This window comes from Salmo trutta, chromosome 20 (genome assembly GCF_901001165.1).
Source record: "Salmo trutta chromosome 20, fSalTru1.1, whole genome shotgun sequence".
Lineage (NCBI taxonomy): Eukaryota > Metazoa > Chordata > Actinopteri > Salmoniformes > Salmonidae > Salmo > Salmo trutta.
The window spans coordinates 21,098,560-21,117,597 of NC_042976.1; the positions used below are offsets into that span (position 1 = coordinate 21,098,560).

The window sequence follows — 19,038 nt, forward strand, 5'->3', positions numbered from 1 at the left end:
GTCAACAGGAGCATTGAGTAAAATGGTGCTGGAGCAGAAACCGATTGTTTGTTTTTCTGCGTTGTTTGAACCTTTTTTTTTTTTTACTATTTTTGCACATAATGCTGCCTCTACTGTCTCTTATGACTGAAAATAACTTCTAGACATCAGGACTGCGATTACTCACCACGGACTAGCAGAATCCTTTTTCTCCTTTCACGACTCTGACGAGCCCGAGGCGGAGGATATATGGCTCCCTCGGGAACAGGCCCCGGCCCCAGTGATCTGCGTGAAGAGGAGGTGGAGAAAGAGAGGCCGGGCTGCCTTCTGAGGAGTAGGAGGCGATCAAATCTTTAAGATTATTTTTTTTTTACCTTTATTTAACTAGGCAAGTCAGTTAAGAACAAATTCTTATTTTCAATGACGGCCTAGGAACAGTGGGTTAACTGCCTTGTTCAGGGGCAGAACGACAGATTTGTACCATGTCAGCTCGGGGATTCGAACTTGCAACCTTTCGGTTACTAGCCCAACGCTCTAACCACTGCCGCCGCAAATAAACCCCCACTTCCTTCAATTCTGCTCACAAACATGCAATCTTTGGACAATAAAATTGACGAGTTATTGGGAAGATTAAACTACCAACGGGACATTAAAAACTGTTACATCTTATGCTTCACGGACTTGTGGCTGAAAGACGACAATATCAACATACAGCTGGCTGGTTATACGATGTACCGGCAGAATAGAACAGCAGCGTCTGGTAAGACCAGGGGCGGTGGTCTATGTATTTTTGTAAACAACAGTAGGTGCACGATATCTAAGGAAGTCTCGAGCTATTGCTCGCCTGAGGTAGAGTTTCTCACGATAAGCTGCAGACCACATTTCCTACCGAGAGAGTTTTCATCTATATTCTTTGTAGCTGTTTGCATACCACCACAGTCAGAGGCTGGCACTAAGATAGCATTGAATGAGCTATATTCTGCCATAAGCAAACAAAACGCTCACCCAGAGGTGGTGCTCCTAGTAGCCGGGGACTTTAATGCAGAGAAACTTAAATGAGTTTTACCTAATTTCTATCAACATGTTAAATGTGCAACCAGAGGGAAAAGAATTCTGGACCACCTATACTCCACACACACAGATGCATACAAAGCTCTCCCTCGCCCTCCATTTGGCAAATCTGACCATAATTCTATCCTCCTGATTCCTGCTTACAAGCAAAAATTTAAGCAGGAAGCACCTGTAACTAGATCTATAAAATAAGTGGTCAGATGAAGCAGATGCTAAGCTACAGGACTGTTTTGCTAGCACAGACTGGAATATTTTCCGGGATTCCTCCAATGGCGTTGAGGAGTACACATCTGTCATTGGCTTCATCAATAAGTGCATCAACGACGACGTCCCCACAGTGACCATACGTACATACCCCAACCAGAAACAACGGATTACAGGGAGTATCTGCACTGAGCTAAAGGCTAGAGCTGCCGCTTTCAAGGAGTGGGACTCTAACCCGGAAGCTTATAAGAAATCCCACTATGCCCTCCGATGAACCATCAAACAGGCAAAGTGTCAATACAGGACTAAGATCGAGTTGTACTACACCGGCTCTGATGCTCGTCGGATGTGACAGGGCCTGCAAACTATTACAGAACATAAAGGGAAGCACAGTCGCGAGCTGCCCAGTGACACGAGCATACCAGACGAGCTAAATTACTTCTATGCTCACTTTGAGGGAAGTAACACTGAAGCATGCATGAGGGCACCACCTGTACTGGAAGACTGTGATCATGCTCTCCATAGCCAATGTGAGTAAGACCTTTAGACAGGTCAACATTCGCAGGGCCAGACGGATTACCAGGACGTGTACTGCGAGCATGCGCAGACCTATTAGCAAGTGTCTTCACTGACATTTTCAATCTCTCCCTGTCGGAGTCTGCAATACCAACATGTTTTAAGTAGACCACCATAGTGCCTCTGCCCAAGAACAGTAAGGTAACCTGCCTAAATGAATACCGACCCGTGGCACTCACATCTGTAACCATGAAGTGCTTTGAAAGGCTGGTCATGGCTCACATCAACACCATCATCCCAGAAACCCTAGACCCACTCCAATTTGCATACCGCCCTAACAGATCCACAGATGATGCAATCTCTATTGCACTCCACACTGCCCTTTCCCACCTGGACAAAAGGAACACCTATGTGAGAATGCCATTCATTGACTACAGCTCAGCATTCAACACCATAGTGCCCTCAAAGCTCATCACTAAGCTAAGGACCCTGGGACTAAACATCTCCCTCAGCAACTGGATCCTGGACTTCCTGACGGGCCGCCCCCAGGTGGTAAGGGTAGGTAACAACACATCCGCCAACACTGATCCTCAATACAGGGGCCCCTCAGGGGTGCGTGCTCAGCCCCCTCCTGTGCTCCCTGTTAACTCATGACTGCGCGGCCAGGCACGACTCCAACACCATCATTAAATTTGCCGATGACACAACAGTGGTAGGCCTGATCACCATCAACAACGAGACAGCCTGTAGGGAGGTCAGAAACCTGGCAGTGTGGTGCCAGGACAACAACCTCTCCCTCAACGTGATCAAGACAAAGGAGATGATTGTGGACTACAGGAAAAAGAGGACCGAGCACGCCCCCGTTCTCATCGACGGGGCTGCAGTGGAGCAGGTTGAGAGCTTCAAGTTCCTTGGTGTCCACATCACCAACAAACTAACATGGTCCAAGCACACCTTGACAGTCCTGAAGCGGGCACGACAAAACCTATTCCCCCTCAGGAGACTGAAAAGATTTGGCATGGATCCTCAGATCCTCAAAAGGTTCTACAGCTGCGTCATCGAGAGCATCCTGACTGGTTGCATCACTGCCTGGTATGGCAATTGCTCGGCCTCTGACCGCAAGGGACTACAGAGGGTAGTGCGTACGGCCCAGTACATCACTGGGTCCAAGCTTCCTGCCATCCAGAACCTCTATACCAGGCGGTGTCAGAGGAAGGCAGCCACCCTAGTCATAGACAGCCAGACTCCAGCCACCCTAGTCATAGACTGTTCTCTCTGCTACCACACGGCAAGCGATACCAGAGCGCCAGGTCTAGGTCCAAAAGACTTCTAAACAGCTTCTACCCCCAAGCCATAAGACTCCTGAACATCTACATTTACATTTACGTCATTTAGCAGACGCTCTTATCCAGAGCGACTTACAAATTGGTGCATTCACCTTATGATATCTAGTCAAATGGCTACCCAGACTTTTCACATTGCCCCCTCCCCTCTCCACCACTGCCACTCTCTGTTGTCATCTATGCATAATTAAAGTGACTAACTCTACCTACATGTACATACTCCCTCAAATAACCGGTGCCCCTGCACATTGACTCTGTACCGGCACCCCCCTGTATATATTATATATTTTTTTTATTGCTCCTCTTTAATTACTTGTTACTTTTCTCATTGTTATCCATATTTTTTGAAACTGCACTGTCGGTTAGGGGCTCGTATGTAAGCATTTTACTGTAAAGTAAAATGCCTGTTGTATTACCTGTTGTATTCGGCGCATGTGACTAATAAAATTTGATTTGATTTGTATGTCTATCTTGAGCCCAAGAGACATTTCTATTTCAAATGAATTCTGCCAAGTTATCAGAAAACCAGGGATGGTCCCTTCCACTGATTCTACATTTCTTCACAGGGGCATGCTGATCACAAATGGATAAACATGTCATATAAAAATATTCCCAGGCGGTGTCAACATTGGGAATCAGATCATGTAAACGCTTGTTTATCAAACTGTCTAAAATGTCTTAAAAATAGAATGGGGTTTGGCTTTGGTCATTTTTGTATTTCTAACACAAGCTATTGCACAGTGATCACTGACATCATTACAGAATATCCCAGTCCATGTGTATTTGTGAGGGGTATTCGTTAGAAGAATGTCCAATAGTGTTGGTTTGTTAGGTGCTCTGGGATTTGATCTTGTGGGTGCATTCATTAATTGTGCGAGATTCAGAGTCACACAGTTCTTTAAAAGAGTCCGATACAGATGTAAGCATGCCCCGCTTAAAATCTCCTAAAATAATGAATTCAGATTTATTTAGAGCCATTGCTGGGCAATTTAATTGAAAAGTAAAATACTAATAAAAACACATGAAATGTACATATAAAAGTAAAAACAGAAGACGCGACATCAATAGAAATAGATTGGATCAAAGTTGCAGTGTGCAAGTGGGAGGTTTACCTCTGGAGGCTACATTTACATCTACCTCCATATTCAGTTAAAGTCGTTTACAAGGAAAACATAGTAAAAGCTAATAGGCTATATAGCCATCACTCATCCTCTAAAACCCCATGGTAACTGTCTGTTAGAGGTTTTGTTATGTTATTTTTCTTTATGTTCGGTGGAGACAGCACAGGAGAGGAGAGGGTTGGACAGATTTAAATATGATTGTACCAGATGGATGTTTGAAGTTTGCAGCTCATGCTCGTTCTATTCCTCTCCTCTCTTCTCTTTCTCCCTCTCTCTTCCTCTTTCCCTCTCTCTCTTCCTCTTTCACTCTCTCTCTCTCTCTTCTCCTCTTTCCCTCTCTCTCTCTTCTCCTCTTTCCCTCTCTCTCTCGCTCCCTCTCCTCCTCTTTCCCTCTCTCTCTCTGTCCTTCTCCCTTCTGATAGCTTTTACAGTCGTGCATTTGAGAAGATGTTCCAGCAGTGTTTGGAGCTGCCATCCCAGTCTCGTCACTCCATCTCCTTCCCTCTGCTCTGTACCCACTTCATGAGCTGCACCCATGAGCTCTGTCCTGAGGAGGTGAGTGTCCCATTGAGATACGATGTTACCACTGTCACAAAACATCACAGTAAGCATCACTAAGGTCTGGTGGGTCACTCTGCGATAGTCATTTATTAAAGAAATGTATTTTCAACATAACACAACATATTCAATTGATCAGGTCGCCCTTGCAAAATATGTTTTTAAGTTAAATAAACGAATACATAAAATACATGTAATGGCCCCTGACATGTAATGTAAAGATGAATGTTTTTGTATGTTTTTTTTTTTAGATGTCTTTCCAAGAATTGGAATCTTAAGTAAAATATATTGGTGCAGTAGCAGCCTATTCCATTTGGACTCATCTCTCTCATTAGTTTTGTAGCTCTTAGAGGGACTGCTAGTCTCAGAGAAACAGGCCATTTCACAGGATGTCTCACACAGGCTGGGAAAGTCTCCTTCAGCGCCGTCTCAGTGCTGCTAGGGCCCACGGCTGCATCCCAAATGGCACGCTATTCCCTATTAGTGCAATACTTTTGGCCACAACTTTTGCCTGGTCAAAGGTAGCGCACTAATAGAGAATAGTGTGCCATTTGGGACCCAGCCTCTGTCTCCTTCCGCAGCAGCAGGATGGAGTCATACAGAGAATCAGGAAAGTAACTGCAAATTTTCTGGGGTTGTGGAATGTTGTGTAACGAAGCGTCCAGCGCTGTGGTCCATGTACCCGGATGTGTACTGAGAAGTAGAGGGCTGAAAAGCATGATTTATTAAATCTGTAGTTGAACCATACACTGGTGCAGCTACTAGCTACTCCCAGGGGGATGTGAAAGCCCTCCGCTCACACAGCCTCCACAACAGATTTCTGTTTCCCTTTCTGCTGAAATACGCCAGGCACATTCATGTTTGTTCCTGCCAAACATGGAGCCCAATATCCATTTAGTTTGGTAAATAAGGCATATTTTCGCTCCTAATTGGTTGACAAACAGTACCAAAAGAAGTGGCACAATGGGCGTTCTCATGTGGCCGAACAGAGTGGTCAAAGGAGGGCCTTTTGCTTAGGAGCTGTCTGAGTGCACTTAGGGAAATAAAATAGATTTATAGAGCCATAGGCTTGGATTTCACAAAACTCCCTCTCTCAGCGTGTTTTCAAAATGTTCCTCTTCCTATGTCCACTCCTCATAGCTTTGGGCAGCTGCAAACTTTATTTATGTTGGAAAAGCATTAAATGTTTCCAAGAATATTTCCATCTTGCACGGAACTTTTTACAGTGGTTTGTATTAACAGTAAAAGGTCTGTGTCCCAAATGGCACCCTGTTCTATTTTTGACCAGGGCTTATCAGAGATGTGAGTCTGACTCGAGTCACAAATTTGATGACTTGAGACTCTGCTTGATATAAAATAACTTGAGACATGACTTGGACTTCGAGCCTCAAGACTCGGGACTCGACTTTGACTTGAGAATGATTACTTAAAATTATCTGGGCAGATTTTGTAACGTCTTGTCACTCATTTTGTGGCACAGAGTCTCCGTGGATTGCTCTACATGCAGCCAGAGACAGTATCGCAATTTGCAAAAAAACTGATTGGCTAGTGAAACGCACACACTGCCCTCTGATTGAACCAGCAAACTGTCAATCAACACAGGTCGGCTGAGCTAGCACAGTGAGAAGGTTTTGGGGGCTTGTGAGTGTGGAACTGAATGGGAAAAATATATTTCTCATACATATTTTTAATAGGCCACATACATACTGTTTGTATTTTATATTTATACCTTTGCTTATTCGATCTGGTCACCTAACGTTAGCCTACGGCATTGGACCAAATTCTTGTTTCAAAAACTTCTAATCTGTGCTTCAGAACCAAAAAGTTGTGTGTCTTAACGGTTGACCAGTCACCAGCATTAGCGCGCAAAGGCAGACGCACATATTCAGATTAGTGACCAGAAAGAGCTTGTTTGATATTCTCCAGTTTTGCCTGGCAAAAAGAGAGTAGCATACCTACATTAATATTATCCATATAAAGTACCGTTTAGCAATCTGCTACGGACATATCTTTGCCACAACAAGCTGGTGATTTCATTGATCATTTTCAAATTTCAGATAGGCCTAGTTTGGGTGGTTTATAATTGTATACCTCAGTTTTGGTACTGGCTATATGTCTAAAGATAGCTGTAACATCGCACTACCTTCAGTACTTACGGGATGAAGATGTTACATTCTGGAGAATTAATGACAATATTTGTGAGTAAGAAAAAGGCTACAGACAGATCATGCTTTCCATCTGATCCTGCAACCTCTGCTGCATACAGTTAGACCTATGATCCTGCAACCTCTGCTGCATACAGTTAGACCTATGATCCTGCAACCTCTGCTGCATACAGTTAGACCTATGATCCTGCAACCTCTGCTGCATACAGTTAGACCCTATGATCCTGCAACCTCTGCTGCATACAGTTAGACCTATGATCCTGCAACCTCTGCTGCACACAGTAGACCCTATGATCCTGCAACCTCTGCTGCACACAGACCTATGATCCTGCTTGCTCTGACCTCCAGAGAAGTGAGTGTCATAATATCCCTAGTTGATATTGACTGCTAACATGAATGACTTTCAGCTCCAAATGTAAAACGCAGTTTATTTCTGTATCTTGTGTTTTGAAAATGCATCACCGTTTATGGCTGTAATGACAGGCTACATTTGCGGAGTGAACAGATTGCTGATTTGCTCTACAGCTATAGGATCGTTTGCAGCACAAACGTCAAATTGTAGGGAGAGATGATTGACATAAATGAATATCAAATAGTCTCATATGCCTATTTAAATAAAGGTCAAATAAAAAATAAAATAAAATATGCGGCTCTGAAAATCAAGTGATTTGGTGATCAAGAATATGAACCGTTTACTTTGCAAGCTCACCAGCAATGGGGCATCAAGCAACAATTACTAACATAGGCCTACTGGTGTTTTGCTATGTCAAAATGTACTTGTGAGTCTTGTGTTTGGAATTGGTTGTTAATGTATTATTACATAATCAGTGTGTTGTAGACAAAATAAAGGGCTGTCTGGTAAATAGACAGATTTTTAGTTGAACAAGTCGTTGCCTGTATACATTTTTTTACTTGACTTGACTTTAAAAAAACATGTGACTTGACTCAACTTGACTTGCTCTTAGAATGCACGACTTGGACTTGACTCCAGACTCGACTGGATCTACTGGGGACTCGACTTGAGACTTGGACCTTGTGACTCAAATAATAGTGACTTGGTCCCCACCTCTGGGGCTCATACATCTCAAATGGCACCCTATTCCCTACTTTGTTCCCTGGTCAAAGGTAGTGCACTACATAAGGAATAGGATGCCATTTGTGACGCAACCAAGGTCACAGAACTTCAGCGAAATGTCAGTCTCAGGCATCTGATTAGATTTTTTTGTCTTCTTCTTCTTTTGGCAGCTAAACGTCATTTTACATCCGATTTATTTATTTAAAAAAATCCTCAGCATTTTAACCTTTTTAGGCCATAATCATTTCAACAAAAATTAAAATGCAACAATTGTTAGAAAGAAAGCATTTCCATGTGAACTCTTCTCAGAAAATGTTGAGTGACTAGATAATAATTGAAGTATGTTGTGTAAGGAGCACACACACACAGTATTAATATAGAGTCTGACGTCTGCCGGTTAGCAGTGGCCTGAGGGAGAAATGAGACCTGTCACTCGCAGCTTTAAATTTCAACCTTTGTTCATGTCTTCCATGCCTGGGGGAACAAATAACTCCCCCACCCTCTATGGCTTTCAAAAAGACCAAACTGAATGGTTTAAAGAGCAAACTGCCATGGGATTCAGTTAAGATACTCTTTGAAGAGGTAGGGTTTCAGATGTTTTTGGAAGATGGGCAGGGAATCGGGCGGGTTCTAGCTTCAGGGGGAAGATGGTTCCACCATTGGCAGGGTTTTTTCTGCATTAAAAAAAGTATTGGGCGGACTGCCTAAGCGCTTTTTCTGCCGCCCATGTCCAAACAGTAAATGTAGTCTCGTTCAACCCTCCCACTTTTCCCGCTGCATTTCATATACAGGTTCTGTAGCCAAAGTAGACAATTCCTGCTCTTTTATTCAGAGAAAATAGCCCTTAGGTTACCGTTCAAAAGACATGACCCATAATACCGCCACTACTTTTTTTCTATCATGCATTGGTGGGCTGCATTTTACATCCATAAATCATATCGCGGGCTGTTTTAAATCTTAGCTACTTGTGGACCGTTAACCATTGGTTTAGCCTACAATTTGTTCAGTCATGTTACCTTATTAGCTAGCTATAGCTAACAACATGGGGCGCATTCAGCAGGACGCAACGTTTAGAACGTTCAGATAGAAATATGCTATGTAGAACAAACCTGCCACTCTGACATGTTGAGTAAGGAATAACGTTGGCTCTATTCATGGTATTTCTATCTTCAACATTCGAGAACATTTTTCAACTGAACGTGGCCCTGGTAACATTACCAGTAGTCTATATGCAAACATTTGGTGGCACATAAAAGGAGAGCAAACAATAGATTGACTAAATTCCTCTTGCCACTACACTATATCTGACTGGGTAAATATCTTTATTTTGAGTTAATGTGGACCCCAAGACTCAGACTCGAGCACTGGGACTCAAGACTTTTAGTTTAGTGACTCAACTATATCATTGGTTGAGACAGTCATTAGCTCCCGTTATACTTTTAGGCATCAATGTGGCTGCGGCGTCTGTGAAATGATGATAACAATGTCAATGAGGAGCTGAGTGAGGAAGGTGTAACCCATACTACTTCGCCAATACTTCACTGCACCATCTGGTGATTGTGCCTGCCTCTCTCTCTCCTCTGTCTCTCTGTCTGTGCTTGAGTGTGTCTGTTTGTTTTGTATGTAATGTAATTTATACATGGCCAGATAATTGTTATATATTCTAATACCAGTGCCATGAAAAAGTATTTGCCCTCTTTATGATTTTCTCTATTTTTGATACCGAATGTTATCAGATCTTCAACCAACGATGAAGCATGGTGGTGGTAGTGTGATGGTTTGGGATGCTTTGCTGCCTCAGGACCTGGACAACTTGCCTTAATAGAAGGAACCATGAATTCTGCTCTGTATCAGAATTCTACAGGAGAATGTCAGGTCATCCGTCTGTGAGCTGAAGCTGAAGTGCAGCTGGGTCATGCAGCAAGACTATGTTCTAAAACACACAAGTCTACATGAATATGGTTAAAAAGCAACACATTTGAAGTTTTGGAATAGCCTAGTCAAAGTCCAAACCTAATCCCAGTTGAGATGTTGTGGCAGGACTTGAAATGAGCAGTTCATGCTTGAAAACTCACAAATGTCAGTGAGTTAAAGCAGTTCTGAGTTAAAGCAAGAGTAGGCCAACATTTCTCCACAGCGACGTGAGAGACTGATCAACAACTACAGGAAGCATTTGGTTTCAGTCATTGCAGCTAAAGGTGGCACATCCAGTTATTGAGTGTAAGAGGGCAATTACTTTTTCACACAGGGGAATTGGGTGTTGCACAACTTTTTTAAATAAATAAAATAACTATATATTTTTTTATTTCTAAACTCTTTATCTAATATTAGGTTTTGGTTGATCTGTTAATGTTCAATATCAAAAATAGAGAAAATCAGAAAGGAGGCAAATACTTTTTCACAGCACTGTATATGTTTGTCATATTTCTGTTGTTGGGAAGAGAATATGATGTTATGCAGAAAAATACGTTGGTAGGACAAGGCTATGTACTGTGTGTTTGTGCACATGGAAGTCAGTGATTCTGTTTACTATAGTTTGAGACAATACAAATGTGATGTGACTAAAATAAAAAGGCATTTAGTTTACTAAAATTGCCTGCTGCTTTTGTCATTTTGACAATAACGAGACTCAGTCACATTTTTGTCATTTGAATAATGATTAAGACTTAATTATATTTTGGTTAAAATGACTAAGACTCGACTAAATCCAAAGTGAACACTGGACTGAGCTGACCTGTAGGGGTGGGACGGCCAAGAGACCAGAGGTGGCAGAACAGAGTGCTCGGGTTGGGGTGTAGGGTTTCAGTTCAGCATAGCCTGAAGATAGGGAGGGTCAGTTCCCCTTGCTGCTCTGTAGGCAAGCACCATGGAGCCTCTACTGGAAGCCAGTGGCGTGTGTGGAGGAGCGGGGTGACATTGGAGAACTTGGGAAAGTTGAACACCAAGTGGGCTGCGGCATTCTGGATAAGTTGCAGGGGTTTGGTGGCACAAGCAGGGAGCCCAGCCAACAGAGAGTTGCAGTAGTCTAGACTGGAGATGACCAGAGCCTGGATTAGGATCTTTGCTGCTTCCTGTGTGAGGAAGGGTCGTACTCTATTATAATAATCAACTGAGTATACAAAACATTAGAAACATCTGCTCTTTCCATGACAGACTGACCAGGTGAATCCAGGTGAAAGCTATGATCCCTTATTGATGTTACTTGTTAAATCCACTTCAATAAGTGTAGATGAAGGTGAGGAGACAGGTTAAAGAAGGATTTTTAAGCCTTGAGACAATTGAGACATGGATTGTGTATGTGTGCCATTTGAGGGTGAATGGGCAAGACAAAATATTTAAGTGCCTTTTTGAATGGGGTATGGTAATTGGGGCCAGGCGCACCGGTTTGTGTCAAGAACTGCAATGCTGCTGGGTTTTTCACGCTCAACATGATTCACCACCCAAAGGACATCCAGCCAACTTGACACAACTGTGGGAAGCTTTGGAGTCAACATGGGCCAGCATGCCTGTGGAATGCTTTCGACACCTAATAGAATCCACGTCCCGACGATTTGAGGCTGTCCTGAAGGAAAAAGTGGGTGCCACTCAATATTAGGAAGGTGTTCTTAATGTTTTGTACACTCAGTGTAATATATGCCATTTAGCAGAGACTTTTATCCAAAGCGACTTAGTCATGCATGCATTTTCTATGTATGGGTGGTCCCGGGAATCGAACCCACTATCTTGGCATTGCAAGCGCCATGCTCTACCAACTGAGCAACAGGGGACCTCTACGGATGTTGTCGACTAGAGCATGAACCTGCAGGAGCGAGTCACTGCTTTGATGTTTGCAGAAAATGACAGGGTGTTGCCCATGGTCATGCCAAGGTTCTTTGCACTCTGGGAGGGGGACACAGTTGCCCACTGTGATGGATAGGTCTTTGAGCGGGCAGGTCTTATCTGGGAGGAAGAGCAGCTCCGTCTTGTCGATGGTTGAGCTTCAGGTGATGGGCAGACATGTTGCCACCTGGGAGTGTCATCCACATAGCAATGATAGGAGTGATCATGTGAGGATTTGATGGAGCCGAGTGACTGTGTGTATTGACAAAAGAGGAGAGGGCCTAGAACTGAGCCACGGGACACCAGTATTGAGAGCATATGATGCAGACTCCTCTCCATGTCACCTGGTATGAGCAACCTGCCTGGTAGGACGCAATGCAAAAGTGTGCAGAGCCTGAAACGCCCAGCCTTAAGAGGGTGGAGAGGACGACCTGATGGTTGACAGTGTTGAAGGCAGTGGATATATATCTAGGAGGATGAGGAGAGAGGGTTAGCTGTGGCAGAGCGGAGAGCGTCCGTGACACAGAGGAGAGAGGTCTCGGTTGAGTGAGCCGTCTTGAAGCCTGACTGGTTAGGGTCAAGAAGATCGTTCTGAGAGAGATAACGAGAGAGTTGGTCATAGAAAGTGTGGTGGAAATTCAACACCAGGGACACCTAAAGTCCAGCTTAAATGAATCACTCTTTTATCAGCAAGCTTACAACAGGTTACAACGAACTCTGCACACCGTACAGGTCTATCAGAAGCTCCCTTGGGGCAGTCCCAGCAGTTGTCTTATATACAGCTATACTGTACACAGACAAGTTATATTTGCATGATTTAGCATAATTAATGAATCATTACCGGTGGTTCGCACATGTGGCTGACCAATACCTCACGAGGATTTCTCTCTCCAAGTTGAGACCTTGAAACTGAGATACTTCGGTTGTTCCCATAGCAATATTTTGGGTGTACTGCCAAGTTGCTTATCAGTGATAGTGAGGATTCCTCCATACACAATCAGTCAGTCACCTGCATGAACCTATCTAATTGGTTATTATAAAAGTAGCATTGATTTGGGGAAAGGGAAAGGGGGATACCTAGTCAGTTGTACAACTGAATGCATTCAAATGAAATATGTCTTCCACATTTAACCCAACCACCCTGAATCAGAGAGGTGCGGGGGGCTGCCATAATCGACATCCACGTCTTCGGCGCCCAGGGAACAGTGGGTTAACTGCCTTGCTCAGGGGCAGAACTGCAGATTTTTACCTTGTCAGCTCGGGGATTCGATCCAGCAACCTTTTGGTTACTGGCCCAATGCTCTAAGCACTGATTTGATACACACACACAACATTTCACTCACAAAAGCATGCTCAGGGTTTTGGAAAGAGAGGAAAGAAGGGGTACTGGTCTGTAGTTTTTGACATCAGAGGGGTCGAGTTGGTTTCTTGAGGAGGGGAGTAACATTGGCCATCTTGATGAGGAATGGGAGAAGGTCTCCAGAGATGTTCTGGTGAAGGGGATGGGGTCGAGCGAGCTGGTTGTCAGGCGGTTGGACATTACTAGTTGCAGGATTTAATCTGGAGAGAGAGGGGAGAAGGAGGTCAAGGCGGCGGGTAGTTCTGTGAGAGTTGGACCAGTGGACTCCGTAGGCTGAGTGAATGATGAGTGGATATTGTCGACCTTCTTTTCAAAGTGGTTGGCAAAGTAATCTGTGAGGAAGGAGGAGGGGGAGGATTAAGGAGGGAAGAGAAGGTGGAAAACAGTTTCCTGGGGTTAAAGGCAGAAGCTTTAAATTTAGAGTGATAGAAAGCAGCTTTAGCACGGACACAGAGGAAGAGAAGGTAGAGAGGAGGGAGTGGAAGCATGATAGGTCCTCCGGAAGTTTAGTTTTCCTCCGTTTCCGCTCATCTGCCCGCAGCCCTATTCTGTGAGCTATTCTCTTTGACCAGAGTTGTTTGTGGAGACTGTGTGACCAGTTTTAGAGCGTGGCAGTTTGTGCTGTTCAGTCAGTGTGTACTGTTAAGGGTTGGCTACCTATGAATGACAGGTTCACTCAGACCTCTCTACCTACCTAGAACTTTTTGCTATTCACAAACAGCTAGTCTGGTCCTAGATCTGTTTGGCATTGACAAATACTGAAGGAGTTAGATCTGGGACCAGGCTAACAAACAGCCGTTCACCTAACCATCTACCAGCCAATCTCCTATAGTGCAAACTGCTTTACCCTGGATAACATTTTCTTCCCTTTTTCCCTCCTTCCTACAGAGGCATCACATAGGCGACCGTAGCTTGTCCCTGTGCAACATGTTTCTGGATGAGATGGCTAAACAGGCCCGCAACCTTATCACAGACATCTGCACCGAGCAATGCACGCTCAGCGACCAGGTGAGGTTCTGTTGTTATTGTGATCAATCGAAGTCCACACTAAGCGACCAGAGGGCTATATTACGATACAAGCTTGATCTACTCAGGATTTTCTAAAGCTAGCCAGCTTCAGTTAGCTTCACTTTCCAGATCAGGCTTCAGCCACACTACAATGGTGGATATTGCTCGTCCGTCTGCCGCTAACTCGAGCAGGCTTGTAACTGCTCGTGCATGTCGCACGTGGCTAGTCGAAGGCTGAACTCTTAATTGATACAATGCTGAACTCTTAATTGATACAATGCTGAAACATCAATCTATGGACTAGTCAGTGCCACATTTTAATTTGTGCCAAAATCAAAATGAAAGACGAGTCGTCTTGCAAATTCAGCAGGCTATGGTGTGAAATAGGCTTGTTGAAGTGCCGTCTTTATTTTATTACGTATCGTTGAGGCCGTCTTTATTTTATTACGTATCGTTGAGGCCGTCTTTATTTTATTACGAATCGTTGAGGCTGTCTTTATTTTATTACGTATCGTTGAGGCCGTCTTTATTTTATAACGTATCGTTGAGGCCGTCTTTATTTTATTACGTATCATTAATGCAGTCTTTATTTTATAACGTATCGTTAATGCAGTCTTTATTTTATAACGTATCGTTAATGCAGTCTTTATTTTATAACGTATCGTTGAGGCCGTCTTTATTTTATTACGTATCGTTGAGGCCGTCTTTATTTTATTACGTATCGTTGAGGCCGTCTTTATTTTATTACGTATCGTTGAGGCCGTCTTTGTCTTTGCTTATTAATGTACAAGCACCTTTTTCCCCACTCCAGTCGATAAAATAATTTCATTAGGCCATACACACAGTCATACAAAAGTTTTACTGTGCGTGAAGTTTCAAATGCATTCTGTCATTATGAAATGTCTAATGTATTTTAACATGACATTTTTTTGACTGTTTGGTAGGAGTGGTCTGGGTCTGCTCTCGTGTCATTCCGAGCCATCTCATTTATTAACATTTACATTACATTTTAGTCATTTAGCAGACGCTCTTATCCAGAGCGATTTACAGTAGTGAATGCATACATTTCATACAATTTCATACATTTTTTTTTTTTTTTTCCTGTGCTGGCCCCCCGTGGGAATCGAACCCACAACTCTGGTGTTGCAAACACCATGCTCTACCAACTGAGCTACAGGGAAGGCTGTTAGTTAAAGTTACTGAGAAGGGCCGGTCTCCCAGACACAGGTTAAGCCTGGTCATTTAGGCCTAATCTGAGTCTGGAAAACAGGCCCGTAAGGTACATTGAGTTCATGCCTTGTTATCTGTGTGTTGGAACTATTGTATGTTAGTATGTTGGACCTATTTACTAGCCATTTAAGTTTGTCAACTGATGACTTAATGTAGGTCTTAAGTCAGATACTTTTCATAATTCTATTTCTGTCATGTACAGATAAATAGGCTTGTGCAGTATCCAGATTTTCATATTGCTATACCATCCTTCTCGCATCCTGGGATTTACTGTATTACCGGATAACACACAAGGGTGCGCTAAAAACGCAAGAAAAGCCCATTGGGCCTCTATTACCAGAATGCTAACAGAATTAGCACAAACTAATAGCAAAATCATATAGACGCTGTTAGCTAAATGCTAACGTGCGAAACCAAACATAAGCTAATTGCAAAGACCGGCAAATCCAGCTCATAAAGTTATAAAAGCATAGCCTGTAATTACTGTATGTCATTTTCAGTGAGTGTGGACATTTTACAAGTGAAAGTGGACGGGAGAAATTATGCAAATGGAGAAAGTTGTGAGGCATGCTTTACTGAAAGAAGAGCGGCATGTGTACACGGAGCAGATGGGAGAAGAACGGAGGAGGGGGGAAAAACGCTATAGGAAGCACAGGGGAAAAATGGCAGCTGTACAGAACTCATCCAGATCTCTTTGACTTCTGGCAGAAAGCCATTAAGATATCTGATGGCAAACATTTAGTAGTGAATTGTATCCAAGTGTAAGTTCATCAGCTCATGTGCGCCGCACAGCAGAGACTGATAGATATAGAACACTATGGGTTCACAAGCTCCTGCTGTCTCCTGTTGTGCTATTTACTAACAAACACCCGACTGGCTCAACTGTTCTGGGGAACTATGGTAAGCTTCATCATTTAAAATAATGTGACAGGTAAAATGAAGTCTGCAATCTGCTTTATCTCCTAACGTATTGCACAAATTGACTGCGGGTAATAACTTAAGTAGCTACAAATATTCACATTTATTGAAAAACTTCAAAGAAATAATTTCTATACCGTATATACCGGTATACGGTATGCTGCCCAAGCCTAGTAAATAGAACACGATATAGCCTACATTGTGCACGTTCCAACTAAGTGCCTTGGAAACATAATTTGTCACTTCATTCCTTATTGGTCTGTGGGTGTTAAAGGGGTTTTCCTGTCCCTGCTGTGCTCCTGTTGCAGCTGCTGCCAAAACATTGTGCCAAAACCATCAGTCAGGCGGTGAACAAGAAGTCAAAGAAGCAGACTGGGAAGAAAGGAGAACCTGAGAGAGAGAAGCCTGGAGTAGAGAGCATGAGGAAGAACAGGCTGCTGGTCACCAAGTAAGTAGTGTACACTCTGTAGGGTCCCTAAGTAAGGTTAGGGACTCTTTCCCAATGTGTCTATGCTCGATTCGTCCTCTCTGCTCTTTCTCAAAACAAGTTGGAGGGGAACATCCACTGGAAGGTAACTTTGGATATTCTCCTCCAATTTCGAGGAATCGAGGAAAGATGAAATGGAGACATTTACATTTTTGTCATTTAGCAGACACTTTTTTCCAGCGTGACTTACAGGAGCAATTACAGTTAAGTGACTTGCTCAAGGGCACATCGACAGATTTTTCACCAAGTCTGCTCGGGTATTTGAACCAGCGACCTTTTGTTACTGGCCCAGCGCTCTTAACCACTAGGCTACCTGTCCCCCTCCCCCCTCTCCATGACCACCTATCCACTTTCAGATATTTTCAACAGCGCACTATTATTGGATGGTTTTGTAAGTCATGGTCTGTGTGTGTCCCAAATGGCACCCTATTCTCTACAAAGTGCACTACTTTTGACCAGAGCCCCGTGGACACTGGTCAAAAGTAATGCACTACATAGGGAATAGGATGCCATTTGGGATGCAGACATGGTTTTGCAACCTCATCGTCTACTCTGTGTTAAAAATACCATTCAAAGATTTACTGCCATCACTTGCCCTCCCTGCTCTGGGTATTCCACTTGAATTTGGTCCTAACTCTACTACTCTACTCTTAATTCTCAGCTTCCAGTAAGCGGCATAGAAACAGACCATGACCAGGGCAAGCATAATATAGATTCAGGTCTGGGCTAAAAAAGCGATGTGTCACAGATTTCCCCTTTAGTCTGAACAAAATGAGGTTTTAATGTCTGCCTAACTGTCTGTGTTCCTAGCCTGGATAAGCTTCACACAGCGCTATCCGAGCTGTGTTTCTCCATCAACTACGTACCCAACATGGTGATATGGGAACACACCTTCACTCCCAGGGAGTACCTCACCTCACACCTCGAGATCCGCTTCACCAAGTGAGTGCACACAAATGCTTGCACACACACATTCATGCTCACACACGCTTATGTATGATCGCACATGTGCACGAACACACATACACACAAACTTAGAGAATCCACTCTCCTATTAAAACACCAATCCTCACAGGAGGCTATGAGTGAATTCCTACAGGTAGTCTGACTGCTTCCCACTGTGTTGTAACGTTAGCTGGTCAGTTATGAAACCTGTCTCTCCTCCCCAAACACCAATCCATTGACTATCTCATGCAAAAGGAAGGAGGCTTAGTTTATTGTTATAAATCAAGGAACATTGTCATCCATTTGTTCATTTTAATTAAAATCCCCAGACAGAGTTTAACAAAAAACCTCTCCGGGGTTTATGATTTTATCTGTGATTTATTGGTCCAACAGACAAACGTTTTTTGGGGTCAGAGTGATTTTTGACATGCATCCAGAATGGGGCCTGACTGGTCCAATGAAATTAACATTGTGCTGAAGAGTAACATGTATTTTCCACTGTGGGAGTTGAGGTTGTGACGTTGGTGCTTTGGCTGGTGTGTGTGTGTGTGTGTGTGTGTGTGTGTGTGTGTGTGTGTGTGTGTGTGTGTGTGTGTGTGTGTGTGTGTGTGTGTGTGACACACGTGGGTGCGTTGGCTGGCCCCTCTCCACAGTGCCGTGAACCCCTCCACTGTCCAGGCTTCCCAGAGAGGAGAGAGCTCACACACATACCCCATTACCGCCACTTACCACTCCGCCCTGCTCCTCCAGATCAGCGCAGGATAAAAGTTTTACTGCTCTTAGGTTCCCAGTTCCCAGCACACTTCAGACAGAAGGGAAAAGTGGCTAGTTATTTACAAAATGTTCCTAATGCTCGGTCAGGGTGTGAAAAAGTGTTTTACCACTTGTTGTGCCATAGTTTTTTAACCCTGCCATGTTGGATCAGATCTGCCCACTCCACACCAAGTTATCTATGTAGAAATACGGAAAGGTTAGGCATTAGGGAAAACAATACAGCCATTGTTGAACGTTGTTGAAGAGTCGCCCAAACTCCCTGGAGTCCATGTAACTAACAGTAACAGGGATCATTTGCTGTTGTAAATAGGACTTTATAAGTACATTTGATTGATTGATCCCTATTATTCCAATCTTAACTGTTGGATCTGCCAGACAAATATCAAATTCCTGGACATGATGAATTCCCTCTCTGCATCTCTGTCAGTGAAATATAAAGAATTGTTCATCATGCCTTTGCTTGAT

General features: G+C 43.5%; 1 protein-coding gene across 8 annotated transcripts in view; it reads left to right on the top strand.

The window, feature by feature from the left end:
* The window catches only part of LOC115155666 (nck-associated protein 1), a 78,626-nt gene that overhangs the window by 38,445 nt on the left and 21,143 nt on the right, over positions 1–19,038 (top strand). For all 8 annotated transcript variants that reach the window (XM_029702525.1, XM_029702522.1, XM_029702524.1 and 5 more), the window contains 4 exons: positions 4,657–4,789; positions 14,100–14,219; positions 16,676–16,815; positions 17,665–17,796. In XM_029702525.1, coding sequence (XP_029558385.1) covers positions 4,657–4,789; positions 14,100–14,219; positions 16,676–16,815; positions 17,665–17,796 — 525 coding nt within the window. The remainder of the gene's footprint in view (positions 1–4,656; positions 4,790–14,099; positions 14,220–16,675; positions 16,816–17,664; positions 17,797–19,038) is intronic.